At 38.2% G+C, this 20,374-nt stretch overlaps 2 protein-coding genes across 4 annotated transcripts in view; one reads left to right on the forward strand and one right to left on the reverse strand.

The window, feature by feature from the left end:
- Positions 1-15,762, reverse strand: part of LOC124412701 (tubulin monoglutamylase TTLL4-like) — a 209,050-nt gene extending 193,288 nt beyond the window's left edge. For 2 of the 3 annotated variants that reach the window (XM_046892815.1, XM_046892805.1), the window contains exons 1-2: positions 15,597-15,762; positions 11,423-11,527 (exon numbers count right to left, since the gene is read on the reverse strand). The gene's annotated coding sequence lies outside the window, so the exon portion shown is untranslated. Of the gene's footprint in view, positions 1-11,422; positions 11,528-13,770; positions 14,071-15,596 lie in introns of all 3 variants that reach the window. The other variant, XM_046892825.1, reaches the window with a different exon arrangement.
- LOC124412749 (enhancer of split m7 protein-like) lies at positions 7,895-9,272 on the forward strand. The gene is made up of 2 exons (XM_046892873.1): positions 7,895-8,169; positions 8,642-9,272. Exons 1-2 carry the CDS (start codon positions 8,098-8,100, stop codon positions 9,194-9,196), a joined length of 627 nt encoding a protein of 208 aa, XP_046748829.1. The 5' UTR covers positions 7,895-8,097; the 3' UTR covers positions 9,197-9,272.
- Positions 15,763-20,374: the final 4,612 nt, after the last annotated feature.

The following is a 20,374-nucleotide window of genomic DNA, read 5'->3' on the forward strand; positions in this document are numbered from 1 at the left end:
CGAGGATCGTCGACACGTGTCTTTCGAGGTGGTGGGAGAAAGAGAGAGATTTAAAGAGAGAGAGAGAGAGAGAGAGAGAGAGAGACGAGCGAGTGAACAAGCCGGCGGGAGAACCGCAGGTAGAAGGAAACACGTGCGCGCAACGCGCCGAGGGAACCGATAGAAGGGAAGAACCGGAGGAAATCGGAGGGAACCGGAGGGAACCGAGTAGAATGAGCTGGCATTGCTGGGCGATTCAGGTTGCCTTGACGCGTGCACTGCGCGACCTCGATTCAGCCTTTCTTCCGCTTGTCTTCTACTTTTTACCCCCCTCCCCCGAACCCCGTAATTTTTCTACATTTTTGACTCATTTTTTCGCGGTTTCATTGCCTTTGTTTTTGGTTTTTGGTTTGTTTTTTTTTTTGTCCGGTCTTCTTTCTTTTTTCGTTCTTTTTTCTTCGTCGGTGATTTTTCCCAGCTTTGGCAGAATCATTGCTGATAAAGTAGCATCAATTACGAAGAACGGAACAAGTACAGATATCATCAACCATAATTTTCTGCGGCGTTAATGAGAATTGGAAAAACGAAAAACGAAATACAATAAGAATTTACCATCTGTAGGGTGAAATTAGAGAGAGGGAAAAAACGGCATGCAAACAGTGTTATTCCGGATCGGGGGTGAACGTTTGGAAAAATCGATATTTCAAATATGGCCGATATGTCGAAATTTGAAACATGCAAAAAAGTAGAATATCGCGAAAGATGAAGAAATCTTGATTTTTCAAAGTGTAATTTTTATTTTCGTATCTTTGAAATTTCGGTACATCGATATCCAAGTTTTTACCAAGTGAATTTTGAAACAACGTAACTCTACGGTACCCAAATAAACAGAACAACCAGACAGAGTCAGAAATGTGAAATTAAATCCTTCCCAGGCGCTTGGAGCCAAAAGCAAATCGCCGTTAAAAGCCTCCAAGGCATTGTTCGCCAGGATAACTAATCCTTTATTGTCAGTCCAAGGTGATCAGCATACCGAACTGGGCGACGATGACAAGGAGTCTTGTTCCGATTAACCCCTTGGGTGCAGGCGTTTAGGAACCGTAAAGCTGGGGTACCGTAAGGTAAGTGAGATGTAAGACCCTTTTATTTTTCAAAGTTATAAATTTACGGCACAAATTGCGAATTGCTCAACGACTAAAACCAATTGCTGGAGGTTCAGACGCTATAAATTCACTTCTTGATAATTTTAAAGATAAGGATCGAACCGATACAACCCAAAAAGGACAATGATTGGGACAGGATCAATAACTGGTACACTTAACTCGAGGCAACCGGTGATGTTTGCACGGTATTTATTGCTCGAGGGTTACAACAAGGGTTGACCAGTCGGTAATTGTCGATTATTCTAAACGCAGCGGCTGCTTGTGGCACCCTAAGGACTTCGTCAGGTACCTGCAGATATCTGCTTCATGTGTCTCGGATTAGGGAATTTTTAACCCTTTCCAGCAAATCCCTACTCCGGATTTGCAGTTTAAGGATGTTACAACGAACGTAGAGTCAGGTCAGAGAGCTGCGAAGACGGAAATATTATACGACGAGGGTTTGCCACATAAATAGCTATCGATAGCTAGGAAATCGATTCTCGTTAATTGATAAATAATATCATGTTTTTCCACTGTCTTATATCGCTTAAATTAGCGGAAGCAAATTCCTCGTACATTCGTATAATCATGAATCAACAACAATAGCAACAGCATCGTAAAAATTCTTTCATCGAGTGCCGAAATTTAGATGTATACAGCCTTATTTAACTGGTTAATTGCGAATTAGCGAAAAAAAATATTCATACATAAACATTTATCGTGAGCGTAATAATTTGCCAAACATTCGCAGCAGACTTTCCAGTTACCACGACGTTTATCACATGCTCCGATTGTACCCTAATGAGACTCCATGCGGTTAAAACCTACTCGATTACCTGCCTATATTGTTGACCGTATTAATTTACGAGGTAAAATTCCGCAAAATTATTGGCACAATATGTATATATATATATATACATACGTGTGTGTGTGTATGTGTGTGTGCACGAAATACGGAATAGATAACATCCATGCATAACGTATTTCCTAGTAGAGATATAAAATTGTTTCGATTCATTACCGACAAGTTAGGTATTCAAACGAAAGCGAAAATACAAAGACACACAGGGATTTCCCAAATTTCCTATAATCCGATGATTCGTTGTCTGTCACAGCTGTGATAAGTCTCTAGCACTATTACCGATGATGGGTTCTAGCTAGAGTATTAGACAAAATCTTTGAAAGCTGGGTAGTTAAGCTGAATCGAGGCGACACGAATGCTCTAATTGCAAGGGTACCCATCTACAAACGGCTGGGAATCCCAAAATACCATTTACACGACGAAACTATAAGACCATAAGTGCAAACCAGCATGAATTCATACGGTGGTAAGACATCATCAAGTGTGACGACATTTGTACACGACACAATACCTACAAGTATATAAAGTTTCGAAAGATTTGAATCTTGATCGTAGACTCAATTTGCTGTCAAATATCTAAAGAGATTCTAAGATCAGTTTTCGATTAGTATAATCGATTACACAAACATGTATCATTAGCAATGAGAATAGTTGTGTAGTTAATAAGCCAATGCTTTACTCAATTTCGACGTTGTCGTACATACAAACGTGAAAAAAGGTTGAACAGCCCTATTCCACATCCAATTCTGTCCAAAACCAGTCCAATGAATTTTCATTTGCCGCAGAACTAAAGATATGTGACGGCAAATTTTTTTACCTCTGCATCGAGTCGAACATTTATTGAAAATTTTTTGTTCATGAGATGATACAAGTATATACCCGTCAAGGTTTAAATCGACCAAAACACTCCCGAACAATCGAACAAATTTATACCACCAATGAATCGTCCGACGCGAGGTTAAAAAAAATAGAAACTCTACCCCTTAATCCCGCTAATTGAAGTACTGCTTACAAAGAGAACAACAAAAACAACAACAACAATAACGGTACGGACCCCAAGGCACATACAATGTATTCCACGATGGCCATTTAATTGACGGATGTAGAACGCGAGCCGGGCATGCGACCTGCAAAGAAAGGTGGACCTACCTACCAACCTACAACACATGCATCGTGTACCTTTTCCGCCATACAGCACGAAACTCGTCGACGTCGTCGTTGTCCTCGTCGTCGAGAAGCAGAGCAGCTGTTTTATCGTTCACATTTCGCTGTTACAACACAGCGCGTATATTATATATATATATATATGTATACATCCAGAACACGGTGTGGCATGCGACTAACTACCAATTTAAAGAGACGTAAGGATATATATATATATATGTATAGACAGAGAGAGAGACTTGCTCAGTGTACCTAATCGGCAACATTCTCACGGGCACGTGGATGCGGATTCATGGACATGACACATGGACGTAAGTACTTCCAACCAGCATACGGTTTCCCGCGTCCATAACACGTGTGGAAAGGTATAACCGTATAACCGTATAACGCAACGTCACACACACGGTGCACCTTTTTACACATGCATGGATACCCTTTCCTTTCCGTTCCGTTCCGTTCCCTTCCCTTCCCTTCCTTTCCTTCCCCTACGAGCCAGCTTTTGCTTACAGGCCTCCATTCCACCCCAATTCCCGATGCGTTTGCCTCGCGTGTGAACGGATGTGTCCCTCCATGGCTACTCCATACACCATCGGGGGTTGATATCAAATTCACCGAGGGGTGCTCGCTTGGCCTCCCCACCCCCAAACCTTTGCCCGGATCGTGGCACGAGCCACGGCCCAACGTCAAACGACATGTGCCATATGCGTTTATACGCATTCGTGGTGGTGGTGGTGGTAGTGGTAGTGGTGGTGGGCAGCTTAAGCTTAAGCTTCCGTGTTGAATTAGGAAGCATGGCTGATCGCACGATTGCGATTGGAAAAATTTTGTTCCTGTTCTGTTTTCTTTTTTTTTTCAAATTTCATTTCGCTGCAACGTAAATACTCGAAGGTTTTCTGAGGAGAAAATTTCTTGCCGATTCTTGGAGTCGAGGCATCGTGTATACATTGTACACGTATAACATGTAATACATATTACGTGTTACATATATATATATGTATATATTATATAATCTATATATTTATACGTATGTGAAACACACGTGGAGCACGCGTTTGATAGCCGCGTGTTAAATGGGCGTAATTCTCTAGTATAAAGCGTGCGGCACGTGCGGTGAACGACGTCGACGGTTCATTCTTCGTTACAATTCTCTTTCTTTAAATCAACTCTAGCGCGTGCAACTCTGCACTCTCATTTCCCAGATATATACAGTAAAAAAGAGTGGAAGCCTTTTCGGATTATGAACTCAGTTTCACATTGTCACAAAAATCGGCGGCACGCGGCTGCGCTTTTGAGATCAAGAGAGAGAGAGAGAGAGAGAGAGAGAGAGAGGGAGACTTGCGCATTTATTATTTTTTTTATTTCGTCATCGTCAAACTGTGTAAAACTGTGTAAAAAATGAACGAGTTTATTTTTTTTTTTCAAAATTCCCTAACTGATTTTACTCGTTGTAAGAAATTTTCCGAGTCGTTCCTCGATTTTCCAGATTTTTCCTGCGCGTAAGAAACGTGATATACGATGAACCAACTTATTAAGCAAAATTTACATGAAATAAAATTCGACTGTTATAAATAATAGTTATTGATTTTTTCACTAACAAATCCTTTTTAAAAATCTGAAGCGAATTTTCGATGCTGAAAAATCGTCTAAGACTTTAACCCTCCAGTCTGGCTGGACTTGGACCAAAAAACTTCCACCCCCCTCCCTCACCCACGTGGCGAGGCTTAACGGCAAGCGTGCAGGCACAAATATAATAGAACGATTGTTCCCAGTGGTATGCATAATGAAGACCGCAGTATACAGGAGTAAAGTGGTCACGTGCCAAGGCGCGAGTATAACTCTGACTCTCTCTCTGTACGAGCAGCGATGAACACGAAGAGCGGAATAAGGGCGCGTTTATGTATCTCGGGGAGAGTTGTTCTTTTTTATTTATTTATTTTTTTTTATTCAGCTAACCTACAGCCACTTTATCATATATATATATATATATATATATATATATATATATATACTACAAGAAGTGGATAACGTTTTGCACGCGTCTCTCCACACGAAGTGTGATATCGACGTCGTAGATAATCGTTGACCAGAGTCCCATCATGCATCGCGAAAAGTCATCGTCAACCCCTGTATGATGCAGCAACTAATTCGATGCAATCGTATCGAAGAGAAGATTCGAAGAAAAGAAATGAAAGGAAATTATTCGTGACAATTTTTGTAATTAGCTTATTTGCTTCGTGCAATGTTAAATTTTCTCAATGCTGATTATGAAAATATATATGTACAACGTGTACATAATAAAAACGATTAATATAACGAGGAGAGATAATCGGCAATACATGCATATACATATACATATATGTAGTATATCTCATGTAACATATAAGCACGCCCTCTTTTCCACGGTTTAACATTTTTTTTTTTTTTTTTTTTTTTTTTTTTCATCGATCTGGTTCTCTTATTTAATTTGGTTATTTATTTTCATTTTTGTTTTAATTTCTTTTAATTTTTTTTTTTTTTTTTTTTTTTTTTTTATCCTTGAGGCGCTGACGCGATCGTATATATTTAATGCGCAAAGTGCGAGGACTCGACGACTCATGACGGTATATAAGCCTCTGCCTATACATATATAAGTATAATGATACTTACAAGTTATAGTCGGAATTATAGGTCATTATTAACTCAGGACTGTCGTAAAATTATTACACGAAAGGGGGAGATTATCAAGGTAATTATTCGACGGGAGCGATTTCAGTCTGCATTATGTACCCGCGAGGACGATATCACGGAGTTATTAATACAGGTAAGTGTATTGTACGTGTGTAATAAGCGGTGCCGCGTGATCCTCGGATTTGGTTAAAATACCGTCGATGGTAGTGAGTGGAATGGAAGAAGTTAAGTGAGAATGGAGGATAGTGTGTAAAAGTCGATATGACGAGTAACTAGGCTGAGAAGAATTTCATAACTGTTATAGTTAGGTAAAGACATTGGAAAATTCTCGAGTAAAATATGTATATCGTTAGAAAACAACAACAACAACAACAATTTGAATATTTTTTCGGATGACGAGAAAATGTGAATTTGATGTAATTATAACTGTCGGCGTTAAATTTTGTTTTTTTATTATATTGCAACATTTCAATCCGTTCGTTAAGTTCATTATAATTTTTTCAGTCGAATAAGACTCAGAGTCAATTCACTTGTTTCAATATTATTATTGGTTATATGAGAAAATATGATACAATCTAGTGATCATAATCAAAAAATAACATGTAGTAACATAAACTATAGTGGATTGTTGAAAAAAAGTGATTTGAATTTTTTATAAATAACTTTATTTCTCCATTCAGGACAGTGCGGTAACCGCAAGTATAAATTCCTCTCAACGATGCACTTTCGATAAGAGCATGACTCAATTAACCATCGAGTAACGTCGGATGTTGTATTACTTATATACCTTAAGTGGTTCGATTCTCTCTCTCTCTCTCTCTCTCTCTCTCTCTCTTTTTCTCTCTATGATCAGCGTAACCGCTGATGCACAATCACTCGCGGTTTCGGACTTGTGTCTAATTGTGAATACCCAGCACGTTCGATAATGAAACTATTGCAAGAGCGTAGCGTCGAGAAGGAGAAAGATGAAAAATACAGAGAGAAAGGGAGAGAGGTGAACGAGAAGCAGGTGAGAAAGAGAAGAAAGTGAGAGTATAATAATAAAACGTAAAAAAATCTGAGAAGAAAAGGAACGTCGAATTAGGCACACCGGCATCGAAATATCTACTGTATAAATATCCAGATAAATATCTAATATATTATAGTATATAGTAGGTATATAATATACAGGAGATATAAGATCAGGAAACTACGATCGATTGACCAATAAACCGTATAATAAAAGTAAAAGTCTACCGTAAGATCGATTCGCTAATTCAACAATAAATTCAACCGTTCCGCGCTATAACTACACGTTTTATAATCAGCGCATTTTCCTCGAAAGAAGAAGAGAGAAAAAAAAAAAAAAACGAAAGACAAAACATATAATATAAAGCAATTACAGAGAAATTGAACAATTGAAATTATAATAATATAAGTATAATTAATTTCAATCGGTAGTTTAAAATCAACGATAAATTCTCATTTTTAACAGATTAAAACTAACGAATCCGTGTAATACGTGAGGAGGAGGAGGAGAAGGAGGAGGAGGAAGACTCGGTAACTGTTTAAGGCCCCGGTATAAGTATAATATGTAATGGCGTCGTGGTCGCGCGGCCTTAAGAATAAGAATTATAAGAATAAGAAGAATAAGAGTAAGGAATAAGAAGAGCAACGGGAAGAATAAGAAAACAAGGAGAGAGAGAGAGAGAGAGAGAGAGAGAGAGAGAGAGAGAGAGAGAGGAGCGGTGACGACGGGTTGGTGTGGGCGCGTGTCTGGCAGCTGCCGCGTACAGGTGGTGCGCTCGCTTGGGAACCAAGCTCCTAAGAGCGTTCCCACGGAAGGACTACCTCCACTCCTCTCCCGGCGCCCCTCCACCACCATCGGGGGCCTGTTGGGCCTATAAAGGGAGCGGAGAGAGCGACGGCTCGTCATATTTGCTCAGAGCTCCGTCCGGCGCACAGTAAGTCCTCGTTTGTTACAAGAACGCAGAGACAATAATCGTACGGTGACGGAGGTTGAGAGAGTCTGAGATAGATTCGTTATAGTTATTATACTCGTTATTTTTCTCTGGGAATAAGAGATTTTTAAAAAGCAGTTATTTTCTACGAGAGAATTGACTGACTCGTCATTTGTTCGCAACTCGATCAATGAGTTGAGTTTTTAATATTCTTGTGAAACGATAAACGTTGGCGTTCGTGTGAAGTGTGACTGACTTACTAAACACTGTGAATTTAATCGTTCGACTCAACGCAGAGGATTTTAATCTCAGGAGAAGAGAAAATAATTAAATAAACGCTAAGATGCAGATGCACGAACAGATTATTGTCGATGGACAGGAGCAGCCGATCAGCAGGACTTATCAATACAGAAAGGTAAGCAGACAGACTTCGGAGTGTTAAAAATCGAAATATTTACCTAAAATATCCATTTTTTTCATATCTTATCTTTAAATCAATTTTCCGCTTTTTCCTGGTTATTGTAAATGACTTTTCATCGTGCTTGCAATATCATTATCTAATTGCTCCGTTCTACGAACCACTCCGGTGGTCTAGTCGGTATAATTACGTCGATGCTTAAAAAATTTGAACGTCGTGAATTCAAGACCGAGGGTTCAAATCCCGGTGCGTAAATTTCCGTGAACTTTTTATCTCCCCCGTGAAATTTTCTCACCTTTTCAAACGATGCGTTGAAAAACAAGTTTGCTAAAAAGTCAAAAATTGCATTCAAAGGTTGAAAAAAAAACACGACCGCCAAAGTAATAAAACCGAACTTCGAATAGATAACGTAACCTACAACCTCCAGAACAACATAGTCTAACAAAAATGTTTCCTCGTAATTTTCCAGGTGATGAAACCGATGTTGGAGCGCAAACGTAGGGCACGTATAAACAGGTGTCTCGACGAGTTAAAGGACCTGATGGTGACGGCGCTCGCCGGCGACGGCGAGAACGTGGCGAAGCTGGAGAAGGCCGACATCCTCGAGCTGACGGTTCGTCACCTCCACAAGCTCCAGAGGCAGCAGAGACTGTCGGCGAACCCAGTGATAGACGCGGACAGGTTCAGGGCGGGTTACACGCATTGCGCAAACGAAGTGAGCCGGTGCCTGGCGGCGACGCCGGGCGTCGACGTCGCCCTGGGAACTAAGCTCATGACGCACTTGGGCCACAAGTTGAACGCCATGGACAAGACCGGACCTTTGACCATCCACGTCGCTGCCCCCCAGGGCTCGCCGACGAGCAGCGAAAGCACCGACGACAGCAGCGAAGACTATCCGATGCCCCTGACGCCCGCCTCCAGCCAACCGTCGCCCGTCAGGTCCGACGTCGAGGGGGCCTCGTTTAGCCATCGGGGCCTTCTGCAGGTCGCGAAGCCGACCGAAGCCGTTTGGAGACCGTGGTAAATCCGTGGATCCAGAAGATATACGCCGGAATTTAAAAGAAGAAAATAAACCAAACCAGACAGAAGACGGAGAAGAAAGAAGACGAACCCCGGAGTGAGGTCGTAGGATCGTCGGTGGAAAAAGTTTGAGAGGTGACGTTATTTTATGTCCACACAGAATGAAAAAAAAAAACACTTCTCTGCTTTTGATTTTTCTCTTTTTTCCATTCGTCGTCTCTCGACAACCTCTCGAAGGATAAAGAGACGATAAAATGCAAGTTAAAAAGCTATACCGTGATATAAAGAGAAGAAAAAAAAAGTGGCTTCTAAAATACGAAATGAAAAGAGAAAAGAAAAAGCGAGAAAAATCATTGAGTCGTTGCCTCGGCGACTTTGCGATTGTTATTTTTTGTTTTTTGTGTCTATTCATATAGACTGTTTAAACGGAGATAAAAAATCAGCGATACTTCAGTTCCCGCGCTTATAGTTTTATACGCGTATTCTTTCTTTTTTCTTCCTCTTCTTCTTTTCTTTATTTTTTGTCTTCTTACTTAGCCAAGGAATTACCGCGTTACGACGGGACTGATTAGTATATATTGATTTTTTACCTCAGTTTGCAGGCATCGTATCTATATTGGCAAAAGAATCAAAAGAAAAAATAGGAAGTAGAATAAAAAAATAAATAAAAGGAATGATTGCACCTGTTTTTAAACAGAGCAGTGCAAAACTCTCCGCTTATGATATATACGTGGTTTATAGAGTGGAGTAAAAAAAAGCAAGTAAGAAAAAAAAAGAGAGAGAAGAAAAAAAAGAAACGAGACTGTCAAATATTTGTTAAAGATTTCAGTCTTAAAAAGAAAGAAGGATTTTGGATATTTGTAAAAACTTTATATCTATTTCCGAATACATATTACGTATATCCATGTATAACGATTCCACTCTGAAGATGATATACAAACGTGATATCTTCGATCTCTTTGCTCAAGAAAAAGGTGGGGAAAATAAGAAAAGAAACTAAGAAACTCGCAACGTGTATAGATATTGTCTGTGTTACAATTATCCATGTAAAACGCAAACGCATAAATAGACAGATAGATAGATCCATAGATCGATGGAGGATGAAATATACGCCAAGTATCAGATCTACGTTTTTTTTACGATATATGTTATATACATGTATGTATAATAGTAGAGGTATACCGATTATCATTATATGTAATTGTGTTTTATCGACGATATTATTATATAAGTACACAATAAGGGGATCTCCATTTAACGAATATCATTATCGGCACAATTGTATTTTGTCGATTGTTGAAGTATGGCCGAAGCTTTAATCTGAAGATATATTGTGCCCTGTGTATGTATGTATATATATATATATATATACACGCACACGTATTACTATATTTGACAATAACTTTTTTTTCTACAAGAGAGTTAAAATTTGCCTATTATAGCTGTAAGAATTATGTTTTATCGTTTGTTTTTTTCGTTAACAACAATTTTGCATCGTCGTTCTATGCACATCGATTATGATTGTTGAACCTTTCTCCTTTTGGTCGGTCATCAAAATCTTAGACATGATGATGAAGAATTAATTGAATATTCAATTTATACTGTATTATAGGTGAAACCGTATTATTGAAAACAGCATTGTACAAAGCCTTTCGCGGTAAGACCGGACAGGGAGAACTTTTTTTTGTGATATACAGAAACGCGTACCTGTGATATTTACTGTAGTGGTATATGAGGAGAGAAGAAAAGAAAAGAAAAAGCCGTCTTTCGGCGACAATACTAGATTATAACAATTATTTCAAATAAACATACACAACGTAATACAAATTATGCTGTTTCACTACACCGTTTACGTATTTTCCTTCATCTTCCCAAAATCATTTCCAAATTCCAATCGCAACTCGTTAAAATCCGTACAATTTTTGTCTTCAATTTCGCCATGAAGAACCTTTAAACTATGGATATATAGAAAGAAAGAAATAAGAAAAAAAAAAACTGGAATAAAACATCCAATCTGAATATATGTAAATACAGCAATAATACGTGAGAAATCGCTAAAAATAAAATTTCAACGTAAAATTCTTGCGGGCTGCTAATTAAAGCAGAGCGAAAATTTTATTGCCAATTTACGAACAATTAATGTTAATTCCATGTGGATGGATGATAACATCTTTTATCGATGGGTACATCATTACATATATAGGTATGTACATATAGACGTTATGCTTACTTGTGTGTCCTATACGAAAAACACCGGCCCACCAGATGCTCCGCGAAGGTCTCCAATCGAGAGACGATGAGGATGGAGAAAAAAAAGGCACTTCACAACACTCACCTGAAAAATAACATATGGTTTCGTATTAATATACGTGTTTAATTATTTGTCCGATAATTAGCATAAATTTTCAAGGTGGTATTAACCAAAGCATCTCGCAGCGACGGTAGCAGCTACTGTTCTCGTTCGTTCATCTCGTTGCTTAAATTTATTTTCGGCAAAGAAAGAAAGAAAGAAAAAAACCTAATGCAATTTAGGTGGAAAAAAAACTTGCTAATAAATTAACGAAGCTGAAGTTAGTGACGTGAACGTGAATTACTATTTTTTTGTACCCTAGAATCACCGAAAAAGAAGAAGAAGACGTTGAATTTACAAAATCAGAGTTATTTTTGATGCTTTATGAACGGATTACTAAACTTCACGTAATCACTTCAAATTGAAAAAATAACGAATTTTCCTAAAAATGAATTATCAGCAACAACGTTGCTAACTTCAGAGCCTGATCAAAATTACCGCAACAATTAAAGAATCGGAATCGCGCGACGAAACTCTCTAGTCCAGTGATTAAAAATGATTCAACCAATTTCAAATTAACATATAATTGAGAGGAAAAGCGCTTAATTTCTAAGTGAAATTCATTCTATTCAACTCCATTCAACTCGATCGAATGAATAATGTTAAAAATCAAGAACCTGCTAAATTCGGTTAAATTTATTTCACCTTCCATTGAAACAGCGAATTTCCGACGAGCTGTTGAAACGTGCAAATATGTGCGTCAATTTTTTTTAACTTTTTTATTTTATTTTTGGTGTTGGTACAAGTGACTTCCTATCTGTAAACTGACCCGAATAAATCATTCGTTCTACATTATTTCAGATACGTACTTATTCGTCAGCTGTATAAGCTGGATGAAATTTAAATATTTATTTTTTCTTTCCTTGCGAAGTATTTCAAACAAAAGAAGCTTTTTACCGTGTAATTATGAAAATCTCTCTCGTGTTTGGCCTAAGACCATCAATCTAAAAATGACAAGCATGTGTCTATATTTCTACCGTCCTTACACACGGATCACGTGTAACACGTGGAAAATCCACGTGGCTCAGCACCACCTGTTACTTCAGCGTAACCGAAGTTGTCTGCTGTCAGGCGCCCTGGTATATTGTGTTAAACTAGTATGTAATTGATGCGACACGTAAGGGTGTTAGACTTTTGAAAAGATTTCGATATTTCCACGGGCACATGTAAAAGCTGCTTGGTTTTGGTATAATAATAAAGAAACCTCAAAAAGACTGAGCACTGTGGAAATAATTAAATTACAATGTGTTTGTTTCGATATAATTCATGTTCTCGGTTCGTTTTGTTCGTTTGATGAGAAATCTTTATAAATAGTTGTGTACAGAGGTAATAAAAATAAATTTTATCAAGACGGATATTGTTATGTATATGTAATTCACCGAATATATTTTTGTTAAACAATTGGACACTTGCGCTTCACAGCTATACTACAGTGTAAACATTTGTTCAATGTTTAAACGGTTTATATTTTCTTTTACTCATTTTTGGTTCCGACCAGGTTGGATCAGGTCGATTAATCATTAACTGATTCTGAGGAGGAGCAACGCCACTGTTTAACAGTAACAGTCAATGAGTGGAAGGAGAAAAGAAAATCTCTTTTCAAAAAAACAGAAGCGAAATAAATAGAATGATCACACAAATTTTTTTTCTCACACTAGAATTACTATTTATAAAGAGAATAGAATAATTTTTTACGTAAGAGAATTACCAAAAATAATAAGAATATAATCGATTATTTTTCAAACTCGATTAATCGACCGACTCGATTATTTTTCCTCACAATTAGTTTTTGCTAACTAATTATTATACCTTTTTGATTTGATGAGTGAAATATGAATGAATATTTTCACCTAATATTGAAAAATATTATTAATACAACTATAAATTATCAAAAAACTTTTCCGCTATTATGACTACATACTGAAATTTACGAAATTTTAATAAAAAAAAATACGAAATAATCTACGAATCGATTAATTTTTACCGGCCCAATCAAGTCATGCTCGATTATAGTACGTTGGCTTTGATTAATCGATGCATAGATTATTTTTAGCTTAGTGGTAATCGCTACGCTCGTACTGGCATGAAACGATTTCGAACAGCCTGAAATTACTCCGATTACTCTGATGTAACCAGAGCGATCAATGCAAAACGAGTCGCGATTAAGAGTAAATAACAGAATAGGAAAAATCTAGCCAATATAAATTTCGTACAACACATATACATACATAAATATGTAAAAAAGAATTGGCGATGCAAGATTAATTCGGCGACTAATCGTCTCTCCTTGCTTTTGCACGTCACGTGATATAAATCAGCCGCTCGTTGGCATAGATCCAATTTTCTCACTTCACTTGTTTGGACCGTAAATTTTCCTCCACGTTCAGCGCTAGATCGCTGATTTTACGATGCCAAGAAACTGTTTCAGCGTCCATTAAGTCCGGTTGTCATTACGCACACGTGAAAATTATTACAGGATGATCTAACAATCTCTGCGACAGCTGAAACCACCGACGATTTCGTTTCGTCTGTGAATTTGTGACAAGTGTGTTCAATCAGCGAACACTAAATTTAATCTTCTAATATACACGGAGAATTACGAGCGATAAATTTTCCGTCCTAATCGCTGAAGATTCTCCAAGTCGAAGCTGGGATCAACGTTTTAGTTATTTGCTACACTTTTTTCGACTAGTGGGAAAACGATCATTTTTTACGACGAAATTTTCTTTGTTTTCTATACTTTGTATCCTCACTGTAACCGTTAGAAATAGCGAGGCATTTTGAAATATTTTGAAATTAGGTATCGACTTAAATGATGTTCGATGGGAAATTTTTAAAACGTGCTCGAAATTAATTCACGGTCATCGTTTCATGCATTTATAATTCATTGAACTTAATGTCGTTAATTTGTTAAGTGTACCAAATTTTTTCCTCGATCTTCACGCGTTACTTCGATTACCTCCAATTGAGGTGAAAATTTCAAATCGTAGTTCGAACGCGTCGCGGCTGCGCACGCGCATCAACGGCTCGTGTTTTCACCAGTTTGCAATTTTGATTGGCTAGGGAAATCGATCTTTAGCTTTCGTAGAAGCCGATTTGTATTTTCCGTTGTACTTTCTCTGAATTATATCGTATACCGATATGTCGCGCGTGTTACAGAACCACCGGTCACAGGCTCGAACCCGTTTCTCGCATACTCACCGCAGCTATATTCACGTGAAGTACAAATATAGCGTTTACAGCATCGTATTGAAGTTAGTAACGTTATCGCAACGATTCATGCCGAGGAAAAACCGTTATTTCGCGATTTTTGAACTGTCTGAAATTCAGAAAACCGCAATAAAACTGGACACACCCATATTTCGATATATTAGCTCCTCAAAAATCATTGTAAAATCAGTAAAATAGTCACTTTTTTCACGATGTTTCGTTGTAATAACGCAACTAACTTCAATCTAGTTGCATCACCTTGTTGGCGAGCCTCATTTGTTTGACTTATTGTAGGTATTCATCAGAACACATGCATGTTACGCATCACACAGAGCCATGTACGGACCTACAGCTGACTCACGCGTGAAATATTTTTCCGGGTAATGCTTAACGCGTCCTAGAGAGCAAGTCTAATGTCGAAATTAAGCAGGCAAAACACAAGACTGTATTCGAACTGAAGAACTTCAAGGGGAGATAAATGAACAATTTTCTGACACAGAGATGAATATACGCGAATATACGCCGGCACGCACGTTTGACCTTCGTTTGTTTTGCTTTTTCTCATGCAGATTGTCGACGAGGCGGAACGAACTGAAGTCAGCAGTTTAGCGCAAATGATGAAACATTGGGATTACAGTCGGGCAGAAACGAATCGACGATCGATTACTAACCCTCGCGCGATTGCGAAAACAATGGCTAATTCATTCCGCACATGGCAGAGCGGAAAAGTGTGTGTGTAGAATGTAAATACGGGTATGTAAATGACGACATAACCGGGCGTTGGAAATGCGTAGAATTCGGATAACACGCTAGGTACTTAAATTTATGGGAGGTTGATAATCACCTTTTAATCACAGAGCACACGTGACAGCTTTTCACTATTTGACACTGCACTTAACAGAGTCAATGATCGATGGAAAACCCGTAAATTATGCGTATTGCACACTTTCCACAAATCAGTTATCATTACACCAAAGCACGCCTCATGCACCAGCTGTAGCGGCTTAGCACGCAGCTCGGCGCCTAGCGATCGACGTCATATTGCGGCTGAAAGTTGAACTTCACGCGAAATCTCAGCGATCTCACACGGTAACACCGGAGTTACCGACCGGTTGACGCGAGTTCGTTATCGACCACGGTATTTACCTGTATAACAGTTTCTCTTTTATTTCAATTTTGATTCGAATCAACCTTTCCACCTGAAATCAATATCTTTCTTGTAAAAAATCTTGAAATATGCAAGCAGAACCTCACTTACAGCATTCGTATTCGATTAATTCAAGTCACTGCGTTTGATTCAGTTACCGATGGTTCTAAAATTTTCAACGCTTACCGACCGAAATCATCATCATCATCACGGATACTAAACAAGTCATTCAACTGACGATATTATCGACGAATTCTGTTTCAGATAACTGGGTCTTCGCTTGAACTAGAAAATTCAACCTCGACCAACAACGTGTCAAGGTAGCCAATATATTACACTACATAAAATATCGCGGTCATTAACTGACACCAATTAGCTCACTATCTCAAACACTATGTATGTACATCGCACATCGTGTCTTCAATTGAAATGACATGGCCGCTATCGTTTGATAAAAAATTTTAAGTTTTCTTTGTTCGCCACTATCAAAGGCACCAGTACACCGTTAGCGCTAAATTTTTTATCGGCAAATAAAGAATTATATTAATGAATATTCTTTTCATGGAGTAATAAAATTGCTAAGATTGCAATAGATTGACACGATTTTCCGCGCGGTTAACGATACCAATGTTTTTTTGAAACTATTAATCGTTAAAATTCAGGAAATAAGAGAGCAAAACTAAAGTATATGTAACTAAATTTATATTTCTAATGAAATAATAACTTTATCCATGTACTAGTGTACTTAAATACTACGAAACAGGCAGAAAATTCGGTTCGGTAGTTCAGTAATTGCACGAGTTCGAGTGGCTTTAGGAGATAGGAAAATGACAGAGCATGAGAAAGCCAAAAGCGGAATATGACAGTGAATTATAAAGGTCAATGAATCGATTAGCAGTTAGCTGCTTGAAGAATGATTAATTTTTTAAATCCGGGACAAAATCGGTATACAGTGAAGTGAATTAGTAGCAAACATGTTACAGAAGAGACGGTGGAAATAAATTTACACGAGATATTCTGTGGATAATCACATACTTTGTTATCCTCAAATATTTATCTTTTACCCTCACTATCCCACGCTCGATATATTTTACACTTTAAACCGAACGAAAATGGAATAAAAGCGACAAGGCGATCCGGTCTAAAGCCACTCGCAACACCGATGTTACTAATTGGTTCTGGTGCGCTGACTGATCATGTGATCGAACCAATTCCGATTTTGGACCACTGAAAGGTCTCGGCGGATCGACACTTATAGACCCCAACCCGAACGGTATCTGATTTAAGATAAGACGAGCATCGTATAGGCCACGATTGCACTTGCAGGATATTTGGGTCAGTTAAGAATCTGCCTGGAAGAAAATTCCTTTAATTTCACATAGGCGAAATTACACAGGAACTTGAAATCTGATAAGAAAAAACAGGACATTTCGAATTTTTCGAAATCCTGAAATCATATCTAGAGAAGCTAATCGCACCGAGAAAAATTTCATTGGTTAAAATAATAAATACAACAATAAAACAGGATTTCATTTCATCGTGAAAATTTTTGAGAGCTGCGTCGAACTACTTTGGTAAATCCTTATTTAAGGTCTCAACTACAAGTACCGAAAATACCAAAAATTACAAATATCCGATTACCTTACGTCCTCCTTATCAGCCTGAAACACACACACACACAAGGAATTCTTTCATAGTCCATTCAGTTCAATTCAACAGTTTCGATTTAGCTGGTGTCATCAGTCAAATTTGTCATCAGACCTCTCACAAACGAAGGAAGCATAATATCAAGTTTCGAATCATCGAAATTGATATTAACTACAAATAAACAAAAACTGTTGACATATTTTCAATCTATACTTCTACATATGCTACAATAAGACTTTGGGTTTAATCCATTAGATATCGAGTAAATCCCACAAAGTTTTGAGTCAGAACAGAATGATAAACGATGTCATTCGACGAATACGTTTTACGCACTTGAATAACTCTAATGATCAGTCTATGCAAACGGTTTTTGTAACAGCTAATTTCATTACCTGCCTAAACCAATGAATTCTTGACTTAGCAAAACATTAAGTAGAATAAGCTTGATTTGTTTTGATATAAAAATTTCATATTTCTGAAGAAAAAAAAAAAAAAATTGATTGAGGTGCATTCAATAAAACTTTTAGTATTTCAACCACATTTTCTTAATTCAAAATTTTCATTATCGCACGGAACTCACGGCGTGTTATCTCGAATAAATTGATAGTCAGCATGATCATTCAAAGTCTTGATTCTCTTCTAATCCTTTCCCCCGTGCATGCTTTACTACATATTTTCAGTTGAATAAAGCCGTGAAATATATTTTAATTGCTGCATCAACATAAAATTATCGCTATAGTACGAAGAAAATATGAGTGATCGTTATTAAAAGGAATGGAAAGACTCACTGGATTTTCTATTTAATGATAAAAATAAATCGAAAATACTTGAGATCAATTCATTTCTCACATCAGCCAACAGCGATTGAAATGATAACGTTGATACCAACGTCCGAATGAAATCTTAACGGAATCCCTGCACCGATCGCAATTATCTGCAATCAAAAACAAAGTCAATCAAAAATCAATGACCCGAAGGCCTCGTTATTAATGGCGGTCAATTCCCTAGGCTGATTAAGTGACACTTGAGTCTGAGGCTGAACTTCCGGTTCTCCTTGCGCCGATAATGGCGTATGAAAAAGGATATGATTCAGTTTGTTGCCCATGCAGTTGAGTCACTCGACTCTCATCATCAGCCCTCGTGTGTCGGTTGATGCGATAGCGTCAATATTTACTATGCCTGGTATCATGCTGCATGATTTACATATCGTGTTTCCGACCGCACTGCACTGTTCAATTTATAAACCACATGACATCGACTACACGCATAATGAGCGAGAAAAGGGGGAAGTAAAGGGAACATCCCAACCCTCCATAATGCAAATTGATAACCCTATACAGCGAAGGAAAGTTTCTAGTTAGTATTTCGTTATAATCGTAAAGTCCTTGGCTATCATGCTTTCATTTTTACAGTCTGCGCTTACGCAATGGATTATAGTATATAAGAAATGAAGTTCTCATGGTGAAATTACAGGGTTTGCAATGATTCACGGTATCGATCTCTGCTCTTTGTTCGTACATAAATACGTCGTTTTTCTCAGTATAGCTCGTACGCTTCACTCACTTGTACCGTGAACTCTGACAAATAAACTCAGGAGCGTGTCGACTTCACGGTTTACAATCTGCTAATCCGTACGTTAAATCGTGACAAATATCCGATTATTCAGTGTAGAGATTCCTTTGTACTTACATAATCTTGTTATACGCTACTTTCAGTCTGTTCTCTGCGGTTTAAAGCAGATCCGAGTATATAACACGTATCTATATTAGTATCATATGGAGTGAATCAGCGAGTCGGAAACGGTTTACAAGCGTAATGAGTACAATAAAATGACAGTGTTTAACGAGTAGCGAATATAATTCTCGATGTCGGACCAAATTAGGAACGTTTTTGTTCCACAGCCAGGAAAATCCTCGTTATCGGTAGTTCCGGATAAAATCGCAGATTTTTTAAATCGAATACTAAAACTGCGATATCGACGCCAAAGATTGGGTAACGCAACGATGTAATGTATTTTATCAGCAATTTTCGGGCAATATTACGCATGAGCGTGAGCTTATCGTAGTTCGTGTCGTAAGGCATTAGCGCGAATTGGATTACCCGGATTCCGCGAAAAGATAACCGTCTTCGTGGCCACAAAGGGTTTCTTTTTTTTTTCAAGGTGCGATGATCGATAAACGCGTCGATATTTATCCTCTTCGACAGCCGGGCGCGGGTTCAATTTCCACGCAAGCTTCCGGGCTTTGTAATCGCGGTATTCGATCTGCAAATTGCCACACGGTGCGTGCAAATCGCGTAAAAGCGTGCGATGCGTCACTCGCGCAAGGTGGAATTCATTTTTGTAGTATATAAGGAGGTATAGATAGATATAGCTGGTACTGTATCGGTTCGTCGATTCTTTCGTTGCAATGAAACAGACTCGCGTCTACTTTTACCGCACCTTGGTTGAAACACATCGAAGCGGCAATTTCGTTGCAACATCGTTCTGAGAACGAGTTTACTTTTCAATAGTTTACTAGAATTCGCTACGTATACAACGAATTGGAGCTGATTGACCTACTTTGCGAAATACAGAGCAGGATGAAAAGAATATAAGCTTCCCTACGTATTACATTTACCATTCAAACAAAAAACAGTAGTGAATTCAGAGTTATCGATCACGGACATCAGCTGTTCGCGAACAGTCATCGGTGACGTCACACGGCACCGACCAATAAGGACGAATGAGGTCCGCAGAGTCTTGTTTACGCGTGTAGGGTGAGACGAAGTTGAATTAAACAGGAGAATTTAAAAAGTATCTTTTAGAAAGTATCAGCCTTGGTACATAC

This window comes from Diprion similis, chromosome 2 (assembly GCF_021155765.1).
Source record: "Diprion similis isolate iyDipSimi1 chromosome 2, iyDipSimi1.1, whole genome shotgun sequence".
NCBI classification, from domain to species: Eukaryota; Metazoa; Arthropoda; class Insecta; order Hymenoptera; family Diprionidae; genus Diprion; species Diprion similis.

What these genes read in the sequence shown, in the direction of transcription:
- LOC124412749 (XM_046892873.1), top strand. Translation starts at nt 8,098, where the DNA reads ATGCAGATGCACGAACAGATTATTGTCGATGGACAGGAGCAGCCGATC. An exon ending in GGACTTATCAATACAGAAAG is followed by an intron (nt 8,170 to 8,641) that starts GTAAGCAGACAG and finishes GTAATTTTCCAG; the next exon opens with GTGATGAAACCGATGTTGGA.